Source organism: Durio zibethinus, chromosome 14 (assembly GCF_047325235.1).
Source record: "Durio zibethinus cultivar Kanyao isolate XHJ-2024 chromosome 14, ASM4732523v1, whole genome shotgun sequence".
Classification (NCBI taxonomy): domain Eukaryota; kingdom Viridiplantae; phylum Streptophyta; class Magnoliopsida; order Malvales; family Malvaceae; genus Durio; species Durio zibethinus.
Window position 1 is genome coordinate 23,081,885 of NC_143175.1, and position 16,771 is coordinate 23,098,655.

A 16,771-nucleotide genomic window follows, 5' to 3' on the forward strand; every position below is an offset into this window, starting at 1 on the left:
ATAGTTTCTTATGGAATTTGTATAATGTAGGTTGGACTAGATTGTATTTTTATGATAATTAATATTATTGAATATTTAAAAATATAATGAATAAAAATTCTGAAAACAAGTAAATCATTTTTTATGAAAATGATTTAATAAAATTATAATTTTTGTTCATTCTTTAAATAAGTCTTATTATTATTATTATTATTATTATTATTTGTCTAAATAAAATTAATAAAAAAAATCAATGTAAGCTTTAATTTTTTTATTTATCAAATACTTTTTAAGGCTAGTGAAAAATTAAAACTTTGAAGATAAAATAATTTAGTATAAATTTTATTTTATTTTTATGTATTATCAAATAAATCCATTTAACGTAATCCTTTCACTTAAATTAAAATTCTTACTTATAAATTGAATAAATCTTATTAAAAATAAAAACTATTTGCAATGGTAATTTGGAAATATAGTGAACCATAATTACTATTTTATTCCATTTAAAAATTTCTTCAAATAGACATAGATAATTAAAAATCATAATCAATAATAAATTAAAATGTTTTTTATTTTAAATAATAGTTTAAAATGCCAATTTAGAAATATATATATCCTAGTTATTTTTGTACGTAAATATTTTAAAATAATAATTTTATATTGAATATAGAGTTACATATTATACAAATGACTAAACCTAATAATGTGAATATTATCTGAAAATTGCAGTGTCATGTCAAGCTAATCCTATTTGCAAGGCATACGAAATTAACGTGAAACATATTACTTTTAACATTAATTTGAAATTAAAATTCTAAAGATAAAATAATTTAATGTAAACTTTAACTATTTTTTATTTATCAAATAATTTAATAACTTAAATGAAATTAAGTCGTTCAATAAAATTAAAATTCTTATTTATAATTGCACTTATTAACCAACATAATCTAAACTTTTACCAAATGTTTAATTCAATGAAGCATCTGATGAAAATAGTCAAGGATTCATCATATAAAATACTCATATATTCAACCATTGTAAATGAAAATAGCCAAAAACTCATCAACAATTAAGCTAAATGGGAGATGAGGAATGATTGACCCAAAAAGAAAGTAAAGGGTCCGAGTCAAGCAGGTGAGCTGATCACATGAACCGGGCTCGTTCCCGTGAATTTTCTTGTATGCATACTTTTGCAAAAAGGGCTTGCGGTTGGGATGAACATCAACCTGGGCCTTTGTATTTTTATGGTGCCTAGTACTGTTTGGATTATTTTCACTCTCGTGGTACTGTTTGGTTCAAAAAAATATCGATGTTCTTTATTTTTATTTTCATAGAAAATAGAAAATATACTGGAAAACATGTTTGATTCAAAATATAAAAAATAATTTTTAAAAAATGAAAACAAAAATTTGCCAAAATTAGAGAACAAAAAAAAATATATATGTTTTGAGCAATTTCAAGGAAAACATGAAGAACAATTGAGAAATGAGAAAAACACGGGTTTTATAAACATTTTTTAAGTGTTCAATGCACACTCACTAAACACCCAAGATCGAATCATAATAGATGCAAAAATTCACTACAAACATTTTAGTGGGAAACTTGTTCTAAGTTTCTAATATCCCTTTAAACAAAAGTTCAAGAAGCATGAACTCTCTGTTGGAGGGTTTCGCCACAATAGAACTTCTTAAGGTGCTCGTGCCTCAGCTTTGACTCCTTGACAGAACTTCAATTACTAGAAGTTTGTAAACAAAAGCAATCATGTCAGCGAGCTGAAGATGTGCTTTCGCAAGTATGAAGAAACTCCAGGAAACTGTGTCTACGACTATAGTAGTAGGTCAATTCGGCGAAGGTAGTTTCATTCCTCATGTGGCTACTGCAATGGAAAAGTAAGAAGCTCCAGTCAGCTTTGTGAACCAGGCGAACCACCTTCAGCAGGAAACACTACATCAGATGTCTGATAAAATTTGAATGTTTTTCATGGTGCTAATTGGTTTAATTTTTTATGCTTTATTTAATTTCTTATTTTAATTATTTAGTTATTATTTTTATTTTTTAAAAAATATAAATACCAAGCATATTTTCATAATTTTTCATTTTCCTGTACCAAATATGTTTTTTAAAATTAAAAAATTACAAAATAAAAATTGTTTTCAGAAAATAAAAATAAAAAATGAAAACAAAAAATATTTTCTACAGTCAAACACAACAATCGTCCTAACCTTTAAGGCCATATGAACCACAAAATAATTTTAATGTAAATCAATTCTCTCCTTCTATAATTGAGCTTTCTATAAATTTTTATATTCAGAACAACTCAGATTTAATCCAATACTTTTTTTAGTGCAAAGAAAGCGAAAGCTTGAAAATAAAAAAAGAAATTACAGATATTGTGTTTGAGTTTTGAACTTGTTTGAGGTTAATATTCTCCTGCTCCGAGTGTCTTATTCAATTGAGTGTATATATATATATATATATATATATATATATATATATATATATATATATATATATATAAAAGAAAGAAAAAGAAAGAATTTGGGTTGGAATTGGAAGGTATTTTTTATCATTAGATTTGATGTGTAAACTTTTGAGGCCCAATGATGCTGCCTATCATGGATTGGGCTTTAATTTTTAGAGCTAGGCAGCTGGACTGCAATCTGCAAATGGACTGTGAATGGTGAAACCATTATATAGATGAAAATTGGTAATTAGATTCCTTCACTTGACACTTTCATGCCACATTGCTACATGAAACATGCACCGGTTCTTGAAAATTATTGTTGTAATTTTACATGGATGGTTCATTCAGTAAGTATAGTATAAAACACAAAGTGAAAGTGGTACAGCTCAAGATCCTCTCTCTCACACTTTAAAAAATGCTTTAGGAAAACAATCCAACAAAAGCAGCATCCTCCATTTTTTTTTTTTTTTTTGCCATTCTGTGAAATCTGATCATCACACACATTCGGGTGATGAACACCTTACACCCTGAACTATAAACAAAGCAAAACCATAACAGAAAACAGCACCACATGAAGTACTCCTTAGATCCCTCACTCTCATCACTTTCAAATGATAAAAAAAAAAAAAAAAAACACCATCTAAAAGTAACAGCTCTCCCCAAAATGAGAGAAAAAAGTAATGAACACAAATAACCGGGGAATGGGGATGGCATGGAGAGGGAATATACATATATATATATATATATATATATAGAGAGAGAGAGAGAGAGAGAGAGAGAGAGATGGTTAGGATCTAGATTTCCCTTACTTTAGGAACCATATCTATAGATGGGGAGGGAAGGGAAATGGGGACAGTGACCCTTATGGAAAGATCCATTTGTTAGCTCCCCTTTTCTTAGAGTCTGCAAAAGGGGGTTAAGATGCGTGGAAACTTTGTCTCGATGCTTATGTTGTCTTTTGTAGATGCCAACAATCAACAGTCTTTTTTTTTTTTTTGGGGGGGGGGGGGGGGTGTGGGGGGTTCTTCAGACTGGGAGGGTTCAGATCTCCTGTTGTCTAGTTTGTTCAAAAAACCTGGAATTCAGTGCAAATTACTGCAATCCCCATTGTTTCAATCTTGTCTGCTGGAAAATGCTTTTCAAAGTACTGAAAAATTCATTAAAAAGGGATCTGAAACAAAAAATGAAAAAAAGTTTTAATTTTCTCACATTCGTTTGAGGCAATCAAATTCCAAAAGAAAGAACCAAAAACATTTCTTTCCATTTACTTTGTTTTTGAATTAAAAGTTGGTTTCTATTCCCAAGCTATGTATATTTGTGATTAGGCTTTAATCGTGGACTCTTTCTATTCCATTTACTAGCTTACTACCTGTACCAGGCACAAATTATTTTTATTTTATTTAAATTTAAATAAAAATAAAAATTAATATTATTGAATTATTTATATATTCAAAATATATGTAACATATAAATAATATTATTTTAATATCAAATCATAATAAAAATAAAATTTTATTTTTAGATTATACTGAAAATTATAAAGAATTCTCCGTATCATAATTACAAAGTTATCATATGACTTATATCTTTTTTTTCAAAAATCTTGGTGAAATCTTTTATAATTCTTAAGTTTTTTTAAGTCAAGATATAAATGAACTTAAAATTAATATTACCGATAAAACTATCTCTAAATTATTTCTTTTTAATTTTTTTTATGAAAAATAATCTCTTGATTTGAAATTATGTTACATGTTTCACAATGGGGATATGAGTTAAGAAATTATTCACTATTTAAATATACAATAGGCAAATAAGCTTTTGTTTAAAGCACATAATTCTATTATATCAATTAATCAAAGTATCATTTTTATTTTATACAAATGGAAAATATTTAATAAATAATTAGTTAAAAAGCAAAATATATTATCTAATTGAGTAAAAAATCTGTGAAAAAATAAAAAGTTTGCAAACCACAACGATAAAAATATAAAAATATGTGTTTTTGTAGTTTTGTAGTTTTAAAAAAATTATTACAGCTAAAAAAATATTACAACTGATTTGAAAAAGAAAAATCTTACCTAATAGAATGAATAGTATGTTTAGTGAAATAGTATTTATAATCAGAAAAAGCATGTTAGTTCTTATAATAAGAATAGACTAATAAAAAAATAGACTAAATTAATAGTAGGAAAAAATACATTTATAGTGGGACATTGAGAAAACTATATAACTAAAAACTACCAATAATGAGAGCTTTCCTAAAATTGTTTTAGTATTTATATATATATATATATATATATATATATTTTCACATTTCATTTATGAAATATATTTAAAAACTGAAGATAATGAAATATTATTTATAAAAAAATATTAAATAATATTTTTAAAAGTTGTGATAAATTTAAATACTTATGTTGACTAAAGATAAATTGAAAAAAAATAAATTACTTTAAAATTAATTTTAAATTGAGATGAAGTGATGTATAGGGAAAACTTAATGTATAAGAAAATATTTTCTGAAGTTGTTTTGCTATTTATAATTTTTTTCACATTTCTTTTGTGAAATATATTTAAAAACTAAAGACAATATAAAGATTATTTATAAAAGATATTAAAGATATTAAATAATATTTTTAAAAGTTGTGATAAATTTAGATACTCATGTTAAGAACAAATAAATTAAAAAAGATAAATTATTTTAAAATTGAGATAAAGTGATATATAAGAGAAACTTTCATGAAATTGTTAAGATATTTATATTTTTTTTCGCATTTCTTTTGTGAAATATATTTAAAAACTAAAAATAATATAAGGATTATTTATAAAAAATATTAAAGATATTAAATAATATTTTTAAAAAGTATGATAAATATACTCATATTAACTGTAGATAAATTAAAAAAAAATTATTTTAAAATTAATTTTAAATTGAGATAAGATGATATATAAAAGAAAGAAATTTTATTAAAATTTAAATTGGTATTTGATTAAATTTTAGAATTTTAACTAATTTAATAATTTTTAAAATATATTTTATAAATAATTTAAAATTAATAAATATTTTATATATTATCATAATGAGAAGTTTTAAAAATTATCTTACTTGTCAAAAAAAAAAGCTATCCACATAAATGTTTAAGTCAACAATTACTATTTGATAACTATGTATGTTATAATATTATATTTATATATATATATATATGATTTGTTTCATAATTAACATCTAAGGTTAAGAAATTAAAAAGGTTCATTAAAGTTTGTTTAGGGGTGCCAAAAGAATATATAATATTGTTGTTAGAATATAAATATGTATATATATATATATATATATATAATTCTGTTAGAATATATATTTGTGAAATTCAGGTATCCAGGTTAAAATTAATGATCAAGATGAAATAATTAAAGTTATAAAATCTTCACTATCGGTGACAAGACCAGCAACTATAGCAATTATTATTATTATTATTTCACAATAATAAATAAATAAAAGTTCCTTTATGCTAGTTGTAAAAGCATAATATATGCCTCAAGGGTCTTGTAAGAATATAAATCAAAACTTTATGATAAAATTAGAAAAGGGTAAGAGACCTGATAAAGGAGCAGCGTTATTTGAAGAAAATTAAAGCAGAAAAAACCCATATCTGAAGAAAGATACAGAATTAGAGTCTCCAAAAAGTTAATTGGATATTATTTATTTTTATGGTGGTTAGAAAAGGTTTCCAAATAAAAGGAAAGAGAGAAAAACCAATGGCACATGAAAAAAAAAAAAAAAAAGGAAAATTAAAGAGATAAAAGAAGGGTAAAGATTTAATTGGCTTCCAAAAAAGCAAAGAAGATGAGTAGGCTTATGTCTGAAGTTTTAGACTTCCACTATCACAATATATTTTATATGTACTTATCCCTTCCTTTTGAGACTATACATAGGGGGAAAAAGCCTATGGATTCTATTTCAACGAGAGATTAGACAATTAAATTTGTCAATTCCCTGTCACTTTTTTTTCCACCCCAAACACGTTGTTCACTGAGCTACGCATGATGGACTCACCTTTTTCCCATTTAATGTAATAAGGAAAAAAGAAAAAATAACGGTGAAAGTACAAAAAGATGAATATAGAGATCAAAGCTAGACCCTGCAAGGAAGTTTTAAATATATACCAATAGGAAGGAGTGGGTGAAAATAAAAAATAAAAAATAAAAAATAAAAAATAAAAGAAAAAGAGGAGCTTTTGCTTTGAAAGGAACACCCACTTCCTGCTTTTGAGGGAAAAACCATCTAAACCTAAGTAAAGGAGGCAAGCGGTTTCAGCTTACCCACCATGCATGAACAGGAAATATCATTGTTCTAAGATGACATTGTCAGAAGCAGTAATACTGCCCATTGGCATAATTAATTTAAAGAAAGCACAACCAATCAGTAGGACGCTTACGTTGCATAGGTGGATATTGTGATCGGTGAGCATATTTCCTTGCAGCAGCTTTTGCAAAAACCACCCTGTGTGCCACTATATTGGTGGGGAAACAGGTGGTTAGTTTGCTAAAACCTTCAATAATGCCCTGAAAATCTATTTAAAAAGAAGGAAAAGAATAGAGAGAGAAATCATAAAAAACTGAAAAATTGACAAAACCATGAAAGAGAGCATCAAAATTCCAGGCTGTCCAGCAAGCATATTCTAGCAACAACAATTAAATGATCAAGACCATAAAAAATGAATGTAGAGCGGCGAGGGGAAAAAAGTAACAGTGCCCAGTTAACCCGCTACCTGAGGCATAATTCTAACAAGAATACTTCCATCCACTGTTGGAAAAGCCAAAACACAGTTGTTCTGGGAGAAAGAAAACTGATGGTGTTAGATAACAGTTAAAGAACTGTGAAATATCATTGGCCAAGATAAACTTTCAAGTGACATCATATTTTGAGATGCTAATGGAAACTAGATAACCCTTTTCCATATATTGAAATTTTTACCATTCTCGAAAAAATTTATGCATTAAATAAGCAATAAGATGATATTGAAGTGAAGACAAACGTGCACAGCCAAAAAAAAGAAGATCGTCCCAGAACGATAAACGTATCACTTAGGTGACTCCAGAGTTGAACATCATCTGCATGGTGCTTAGCTACCAACCATTGCCAACAAGGTAATTGGAAGTGCCTCTGGTAACAAGAAGACTTGTAGAGAAAGATTGTGCTCCACTGCCGGAAAAGATTACAGCAAAAAATTAAAGGATGTGCTGTTAAGCATTTATCCTTTGCAGGAAGGCTACAACTAATTAAGTTAGTATATTTAGCTTCCAAAACTACTGGTGTAGACACTTTTGTTACCAAAGCATGTGATCAAGAAGATTGATCAGCAATGCTCAAGCTTCTAATGAAAAGGAAAGGAAGGATCAGCTAAGGGAGCAAGGGTTAGCTAGGAGGCCATCCGCTGCCCGAAGTCAGAAAGAGGTTTGGGGCTATAGAACTCTTTGGTGTGGTATAAAGCTTGCTTATTGAGGAATATATGGTCTATACTATCCAGAGCTGGATCACTATGGATAGCATGGATTGAAGCATATGTGTTGAAAGGGAGGAGCATATGGCAGGTCTCGCCACAACAAAGCAGCAGCTGGAGGAGTTTCTTCAGCTAAGGCACGTTGCTTAACAGTTCATAAAACAGGATAATGGTATTGAGATATGGCTGTTTCCTAGGAATTATTACTCAGTAGCAATAGTGTGGAATGGCTTGAGGCCAAGTTAGGGGAAGTTTAAGTGGCATAAGATTATTTGGTTCCAGTACCATGTATCAAAACTATCCCTGACTGCATGGATGACTATTCTAAATCTGCTGCCAACAAGGGACAGATTGAGAGCATGGGGAATGGAGGTGGATGAACAGTGCTGCTTTTACCAGTAAGGAAGAGAATCCAGGGATCACTTGTTTTTTGAATGTGGGTTTACAAAAATTGTCTGGCGAGGAATATCAGAGAAATGATGGATTAGAAGAAGAGTGGGGGACTGGGCTGCTGACTTACTGTGGGCAGTCAGTAGAATGAGAGGGAAAGCATTGATCTTGATCATCTTGCGTATTGCATGGAGTGCCTGCATATATCAGATATGGAAAGAAAGGAATTGCAGATTGTATAGGAAGGAAGAGGAGACAACGGAGAAAGTGATTGGTCGGGTCAAGGAAGCTGTCAAAAACCGACAAGATGGCCTGCATTCGGTGGCTGCTGACCAGCAGAATAAGGAATCAAAGGTGGCAGACACATATATGGTAAAGAAAGGAATGAAGGTTTATTAAAGGCATCATTTAAAGAAAGCACTTATGTAATATTGATTTCATCAAGTGCTTGCTTAAGCAAAATAATTCAAATGTTTGAGAATTTAACTACAAGTTGGCACTAAAGACAAAATAGATGCATGATGATTTTACAACAATGCTCCAAACTACATCAACAACAGAACAGAAATATATTACAACTTAGAATTATGTCTTATATAAATGAGCTATTGAGCTCTGGCTCAAAAAAAAAAAAGCTATTGAGCTTTAACTTACCCAATGAACCTTAAGAAGGCAAAGCATGTCTCTATCTATTTTGCTGCTCCCTGCTCTGATTTAACAGAAAAACAGGATCATGAATATAGTCAAATGTGTTTCCCATCTTTAATAGTCGAGTCAAACAATAGTTTCTGCAAGAAAAAAATCAGTGGAAACTGGTAATCTATTTATGAAAGGTACATTGCTATGCTTTAGAAATTTTAAGGAGAAAGAATAATAACACAATCTTATGAAAGACATGTAATAAAGAGCAAAATCTCCTGTGTCAGAGTCATATTGATGTGTTATTATGTTGTCGATATAGTCATTGCTTAAACAATAATCTGCATCATACAATTGCATATATCACCAAAATTGCAAGAACAATAGTCAAGAGTTAACAGAAAAAAGAATTTGAGAGACAAAAGAAATAGTCAGAAAAAGTTAAAATGCAATTATTTGCGCATGGCATGTCAACATTTATGTTCGAGATTGCAGTTTCCAAAGCCCAAGAAGCAAGGGCATTTATGGAGACATGCCAACAGAAAAGAAGAAAGAAAAAGCCTAAACATGCAAGAAGTTTTAACATACATATCTATGATACTAAACATCTTACACATTGAATGTTCACTATCCATGTTTTGAATCATTATGCTTAGATACTGAAGTAATGGCGACTCAATTCTTGAGCTTGTACTGCTCCTTAGTACCCGTACAAACTCTGCTAAAACTTGGTATTACATAAAACATCTGCACCAAATTGACGAAATTCAGATTACATCACAAAGATACTGAAAAACATAACCATACATGCAAAGATTTTCATGAGAAATGCATACTCAAATATCACTGGATCTTGTCTGTCATCATATGCCGCTATCTCTACGATAGTCTGTATTTTGACCGCCCAGTTAGTTTGAAAAGAAAATGTTCATCTATTAACCATTAGGATTATTATCCAACTGATGAAGAGACGAGTTCAAAACTCCAACAAGCGGGTTTAATGGCGACATACCCATTTAACTGTATATCTGTTAATTAATTGAACTTTGACTTCCTTATTTTATAGTTAAACAGATACATGGCATGCACATGAACCTAGTCATGGAGTTTTCAACCTTCACCTTTATTGTATAGAATAATAATCCTAATTAGTATAACAATAAAATTATTTAAAAGCCAACTAAGTTACCTTGTTCTGCTTATTGACAAGTTTGATCTGCTGCAATTCAGTAATTACGATTCTATACCAGAACAAGATTAAAAAAAATTGTAAAAATAATAATCATGGCAAAGAAAAATGGATGGGCGAACACAAAAAGTAAGGAACATAGACCCTATTTAAAATCACCAAAACAATGAAAAACAATAACAAAACTCAATAGAAGAAAAACAAGCACCGAATTATAATTAAAATATTTGTTTTTCATATAAAAGAACAGAGAAGAAGAAAAAACGAAATTATTGAAGTGTTGAAGAGAGAAGCGATCGACGGATCGCCAAAGCGAGCGCCACAAGTTGAAGAATGTGGAGATCTGGCTTTTGGAGAAGAAACCCTAGACGAAGAGAACGAAACTTTTTTGAGGGAAAATAGAGATTTTACAGTTGAGTTGGGTCGCCGGCGCAAGGGAACTCGAGTAGAAGACGGCTTTGGTTTGGTGTTTTGGATACGGCTAATGCTCCGTTGCGGCAACCAACGCTTCTTCCCTCTTTTTTGCTGCGAGTTTGAAATTACGCCTTACTTAAAACCGACTTAAAGTAATAATCCAAGGCATATAAATTGATTTTAACACACAAAGGACTCTAGGAATGACACCTGTCCTGCTTTGAATGGGTTGTGGGCTGAATTGGATTTTTTAAGAGATGACCTTTAGTGCTTGATGGATGTGGTCGGTGGGCATTCTTTTTGGGCTTTTAACTATTTAACTGGCTTTTTGTGAAATTTTGGACTGCCGAAAATGCTGTCGCCGGCATCGACGAACCCAATGCCGGCCACGTCCCCAGCTGCGGCGCGAAAGAACAAAATAAGGGAATCAAAAACTTCAGAATTACAAAAATTCCCATCAAAATGAAAAATCCCTTAAACAAACAACACCAAAATTTTGTTTGAAAACACAAAGCATAAACCAAAAGCCTTCATCTGGCCGAAAACAGAAAAAACCAAGAACCTTCGTCTGTGTTCTATTTCTAAAACAGACCTGGATTTTTTTTTAATTCTAAAAAGTCCAAATCGATTTTTTTAATTCCAAATTTTTATCACGAAAAATCATGTATTTAGGAAAATGTATTACAGGTTTACAATATTTCAAAGCAGATTTGGAATTTTTTTCAAATTATAAAAACAAATCAAATCTTAAAATTAAAAAAAAACGTGTCTGGCAAACAACCAAAAAAAGAAATAAATCAGATCTACACTACTAAAAAATCCAAAAAAAATAAATTCAGCTTTCGCCGTAGCCAGCACATTCGACAAACGATATGACACTACTAACAAAAAAAAAAAAAAAATCCTACCAAAACCTACATCTGAAAAAAAAAATCTAAATTTTTTACTCAAATATCGGATGATAGAAGGTTGCTATCAGGTTTCAAGGTCTTTTTTTTGTGGTAAAATCACCAACGATGGTGGCGGCGATGAAGGAAAAGGGAAAAAAAGAAAAGGAGAGTGAATTTGTTAAAATTATATTCCTACAGATTGTAAAAATCATAATTAACGCTATCCAGTTATATTTTATCACTCTAGAATCTCTAACTTTTTTTTTAAGTTGTTAGTTGGACCAAACTTGATTATTACACTTTTAGTTAAAAGTTGGACCATAGCAGTCAAATTTTGTCGGCGTCGACATATTCTAAAGCATCACTCCGACATTTAACCCCGTTAGATAATCTTAATTATAGACTAGTGCTAAAATAAAGTTAAAAGGCAACATGCTGTTAGTGCAATGTATCAATTTAACGGCTCTAGTAGGTTCAATTCCCATTGCATTTTTATTTTACGTGTAGATGAAGAAAATGCAATAGTCATATAAATATGGACTTAAATGAAAATATCAATACTTAAGTTTTATTTGAATTGATGGTAAAATTACTTTTAATAAAAATAAAAAAAAAATAAAAGTTATTTTAATTGTTAAAAAAATATTATAATTAAAATTAAAAAAATAAAAAAAATTATATTAAATAAAACTCACTTAAAATTTGTATTTGAATTTAATTGATAATAAAATAAGTTCAATTATATCACATTGAAAATACAACAAAATTCAAACTCTTACTTATCAAAACTAAATGTAAGTAAAATTCAAACGATATATCATTTATGATTAAAAAAAAAAAAACAATTCAAAGTGATTTATTTAACCCTAAACCAACAATTCAAAGTTTTAATGGTAAACCATTCAACCATTGAACCAACCACCTCACACGAACGCCTTACAATCAAGAGAAAGCTCACAAATTTCCAACATACAATCATCCATTTTTGTTTGTGGTTAAGCAATTGGCCCAGGCAGCTAGCATTGCTATCCGAAAAAGAGAGATGAACAGTGTAGTAGAAAAATAAAGGAACCACTACAGGCCCGGCACTGAATTTTTTGCTCTACAATAATGATACTTTTTGAGTATAGATTTCGGCGGCACAAGAACCCAAAAAAAAAAGCCGACCAGCTCAAAGTTTCTGACATGTGAAAGGCAGAAAAGTCATTTGTTTTCTTCTCATTCAATCATCATTTCCAATCTTCACAAATGCTTTTTCATGTCTTTCTCTATGTTGTGGTAGATCTACTCCTATCATCATCTCACCCCTTTTTCTTTTTCTCCTCATGATTACTTTACCCTTCATTTTTTTTTTCTCTTCCTCCATGTTAATTTGAAGAATTTATAACATTGTTTTTTAGTGCATCTGCTACCCTTTTCCACAACATTTCTTCCATTGACAGTCGATGACATGATGAAAGCTCATTTACAATGCATTGGAGGAAACTAGTAGATGCATGTTTGTTTGAGAATTTAGTAAGAAAATGTGGACTATAAGTGAAATTTTGGGTATGCATTTAATAGTATTTGAAAAAAAAAAGTTGCAGAAATGGGTAGAATTTGGATTATGCTAAAGAAAAACTGGATAAATTGATGAGATGAGAATTTGATGGCTGTGACCCTATTTGAAATACTATCAAAGAACTGGTCCTACACCCCTGTTTTGATGCTGGTTTTGTACTGGTTTTCATAATTTTCTTTTCATAGGCAACCTATTCCAACTGCCTGCCTACCCCACAACTGAACTTGTTTTGTAGATAGGTGAGCAAAAAAGCCATTAGCATTAATAGGCGAACAGTCAATCCACCATTCCTCACACGGAAGCAAAATAGTGTCGTAGGTAACTTTTTAAAAGAATTTCAGAAGATTTTCTTGTCCACCGGGCAAGTAAGTTTTCAAGTGTTAAGCAAATTGACTTGCTTTTGTTCCATGCTTCTTGCCAAGCTACTTGTGTTGTGAAAATTCTTCATGTGAAATTGAAATTGCCTTCCAACGATTCCCATAAAGATTCTAACTGAATTGCTTCCAAATCTAAGCTTCACGGCTCTCATCTATCTACTGCACCATAAAGGTGCTGAACAGTCCTACAGAAAAGAAAAGAAGTTTTGTAAATGGTAGGTTACTTGTCAGAATGAAAAACATTGGGATTTACTGTTGCAGCAGACAAAAATACTCTGCTTTTAATTATTGATAGAAAGACTAATCGGATAAAAACTCCGAATTGGTTCAGTGGATGACACTATATCAGCCGGCGATTATGTATCCAAGTTCAGGATTTTGTGTCCAAGTTTCTTTTTTTTTTTTTTTTTCATTTACAACCAAATACAACCTTTTTTTCGAGAGAGAGATCAGGTGTGTTGTTACGTACTCAACTCAATCATTTAAAAAAGAAATCACCTCACATCCATCATAAAAGGGCAAAAAAAAAAAAAAAAAGAGAAAGAAAGAAAGAAAAGGATGCCTAAAAGGAAGATGATTTGGTTTTAAAAAGGAGAACAAAGGCAAAAGGGGAAAAAAAAGAAAGGAATACTTACTTGGGAAGAAAATTACCAGCCAGGAAGCTCCCTGGAATCGCATTTACTTTAACGCAATTGCAAAAGCAATACAACAGCTAAAAAGCGATGAATTACCAAAGAAAAAGAGTATCCAATTCCTCCCCACCCCGGGGCACATTTTTCACTTTTCAAATAGAAAAACTATCATCAATGATAGTATCAAATGATAAACATTTTCTTAAATCGCCAAATTTATTACATCTATCAAACTTTTTCATTAAATAATGACAGCAAAAAAGCGTTTAACTCTTTTGTTACCATTCCATTACAATAAGAAAAATGAAATGACCATCTTCACCTTCATAGCCGAAAAAAAAAAAAACACTAAATGCAGCTCATACACAGCTTTGTTTAGCAAATCCAAACCTCTCATTTGCCAAATCATATTCTATGTAATAATTCTGCTGTTGAAAGCTCCCTAGTATAATAGCCGGCCCGCCGTGGAAAAGTTGGCCGACTCTATTATCAGTAACAACCATCAAACAGACAACATTATCATCATCAATGAATGAGAAATAATTAGCCAAAGGCAATGCCATTTTGGCTCCTCCTTTGAAGTGGAAAATCAATTCCGGGATTTTTACTGACTTATAGCCTGAAATATTGAAGCATGGCGCTAGGCCGGATATGTTTTCCACTTCACGTGCTCTGCTATAATTTCCCATTTGTTTCTCAAACTCTTTTGAGACTAGCTCGAAGACTGGTCTCTCCATGAAAGTGAACGTTGATCCTGAGTCCACGATGGTGCCTCCATTACCATCTGATCCTGGGACCAAAAAACTGTACGGAACTTTCACATACTTATCGCCAACAAGAATTTTACGTAGAGTTACATAGTAGAACTCTTGGAAAACTGGGTTTGAGGCAACTTGGTTCCTGTAAAACGGTGTGTAGCTAAGACCCCGGGTGTTTGCATCACCCGAACCCGACCCGGTTTCCAACAACATGTTGCTGCTGATGCCCGTGTCATCGAACCGGCGAGAAACGAGGCAGTAAGAGAATTTCTTGAGGCCTAATTGGGATGGTAAAGAGTCAATGCTCCGACCAAACCCGGCTATTCCAGCGGGTTGTCGGTTGGAGACAATAGAGCATCCAACAAGGAAATCTTGGAAAGTTTTCTGAGGAAAAACAATGTTTTCTAGTAATAGAAGTCCACCAGTGGAACCTGAACCGTATTGAATTAGGTAAGGAGGGCAAGTTTGAGTACAGTTTTTGGATGTGGGTTCACAGTCTTGGCAACGAGACTCAACGTCAGGACCAAAAAGCCAACTACACTTCGGGTTTTTGCAACCTACAAGCTTGTTGGAAGATGAAAGTTTCGGGGAAAAAGTGGGGACTTTTGTTGGGTCGACGTTAGGGAAAACGCATTGGGAACAATGGTAACGAGAGGTGCAAGGGAACCAGGAGAGGCTGCTTCCAGTGTCCATAACGAAAGTGAGGGTTTGAGGCGGAGTTCCAAAACTGAGAGAGATAGTGTAGCCGCCATAACTGTGAGGAAAAAGTGGAGCCTTGAGAAGAGAAGAGGTAGCGTTGGTTTTGTGGTGGGGGTGTTTGAGGTGGTGGGCTCTTGAGACAGAAGAAGTGGCTAAGTTGTTGAGAATTTGGAAGGGATCGGAGGAAGGGTGGTGGGGGAAAGGAGAGAGGGAGATTTTGATGGTGGTGGAAGTGTTGTTGCCGGTGGTGGCGGATGATAGTGTTGTGGAGATGATAAGGAAAGAGAAGAAGGAGATCAAAGGAAGAGAAGCCATGGATTAACAAAAATGGTTTTCTCTGTTTTTGCTCTGTTTTTTTTTTTAAGTAGTATTGGGATAAAGTGGAATGGGGGGGCTGATGTTTCTCTTGTTGTTTGTTTAAAGAGAGAAAACAAGACAGTAGCAACGGTAGACAACTCGGCAGAGGAATCATGTTCGATTTGGGTGACGCTTTTTGGACACTGTAAGAGAGTAAATTACCAATTATGTCACCACCACCGTACCAAATTTAAATTAGATTCATTAATTTTTCTTTCTTTTTCATTTTTATAAGAAAAAAGAAATAATAATTTTCTAAGCAATTGATCATGTTACATGATGATAACATGACTCCTTCATTAATAAATAAAGTTGACTTGACTATAATATTTTTAAGTTAAATATATTAAAATTAAAATAAAAGATTATATTGAATTGAATTTAATGAAATTATTTCCCTTCAATTTGTTTTTAATATTCAAAAAAAATAATTTTTTAAAAATGAAAGTCTTAGTTTAGGGATAAAATAAAAAATGTTAAGTGTTAAAATTTATATTTTAAACTTATTAAATATAATTTTTTAAAAACAATTATATAAATCAAATAAATTAAATTTTGAGTTCAATAATTAAATTTAAACTCCTTCTTCTCAAAACATTTTAAAAAAAAAAATTCTCAATATTTTGAAAGGAGCTAAAAAAGAAGTGATGTGGAGGATTTAAAAAAAAAATAAATACATGAAAAACTATCAATCTTTCTCACTTTAACAAAAATTTTCCAATATGCATAACTTCTCCTCTAAGTTTTGACCATCTATTCTCTTTCCTTAACCTTTCTTTTCGCCTCTTTCTATAATACCAAACAAAAGAATACTATAAAATTTCAAAATTTCTAAGTTAAAGTCTTGACATGGGCTTACATTGGAAAAAGAAATACATAAAATCAAGTTTGTTCTCATTAAACATATGATCTTTAAGATTTTAA

General features: G+C 31.0%; 2 protein-coding genes across 29 annotated transcripts; both read right to left on the bottom strand.

Moving 5' to 3' along the window:
• Window positions 1-1,465: 1,465 nt before the first annotated feature.
• LOC111295484 (uncharacterized) lies at window positions 1,466-11,699 on the bottom strand. 28 transcript variants are annotated; one of them, XM_089743945.1, is made up of 7 exons: window positions 10,784-11,699; window positions 10,571-10,684; window positions 10,160-10,211; window positions 8,986-9,717; window positions 7,210-7,272; window positions 6,877-6,951; window positions 1,466-1,908 (listed from the first exon to the last, which is right to left on the bottom strand). In XM_089743945.1, exons 4-7 carry the CDS (start codon window positions 9,010-9,012, stop codon window positions 1,744-1,746), a joined length of 330 nt encoding a protein of 109 aa, XP_089600071.1. In that variant the 5' UTR covers window positions 9,013-9,717; window positions 10,160-10,211; window positions 10,571-10,684; window positions 10,784-11,699; the 3' UTR covers window positions 1,466-1,743. The 28 variants fall into 28 exon arrangements, 8 of the variants coding, with proteins under 8 accessions (XP_089600071.1, XP_089600072.1, XP_089600076.1 ...); XM_089743946.1 differs by lacking the exon at window positions 10,784-11,699 and having other exon boundaries at window positions 8,986-9,119; window positions 9,584-9,717; window positions 10,571-10,776; XM_089743950.1 differs by lacking the exon at window positions 10,784-11,699 and having other exon boundaries at window positions 8,986-9,119; window positions 9,559-9,717; window positions 10,571-10,776.
• A 2,446-nt stretch (window positions 11,700-14,145) lies between these two features.
• Window positions 14,146-15,893, bottom strand: LOC111294999 (putative aspartyl protease At4g16563). Its single transcript, XM_022888324.2, has one exon. It carries the CDS (start codon window positions 15,803-15,805, stop codon window positions 14,393-14,395), a length of 1,413 nt encoding a protein of 470 aa, XP_022744059.2. The 5' UTR covers window positions 15,806-15,893; the 3' UTR covers window positions 14,146-14,392.
• Window positions 15,894-16,771: the final 878 nt, after the last annotated feature.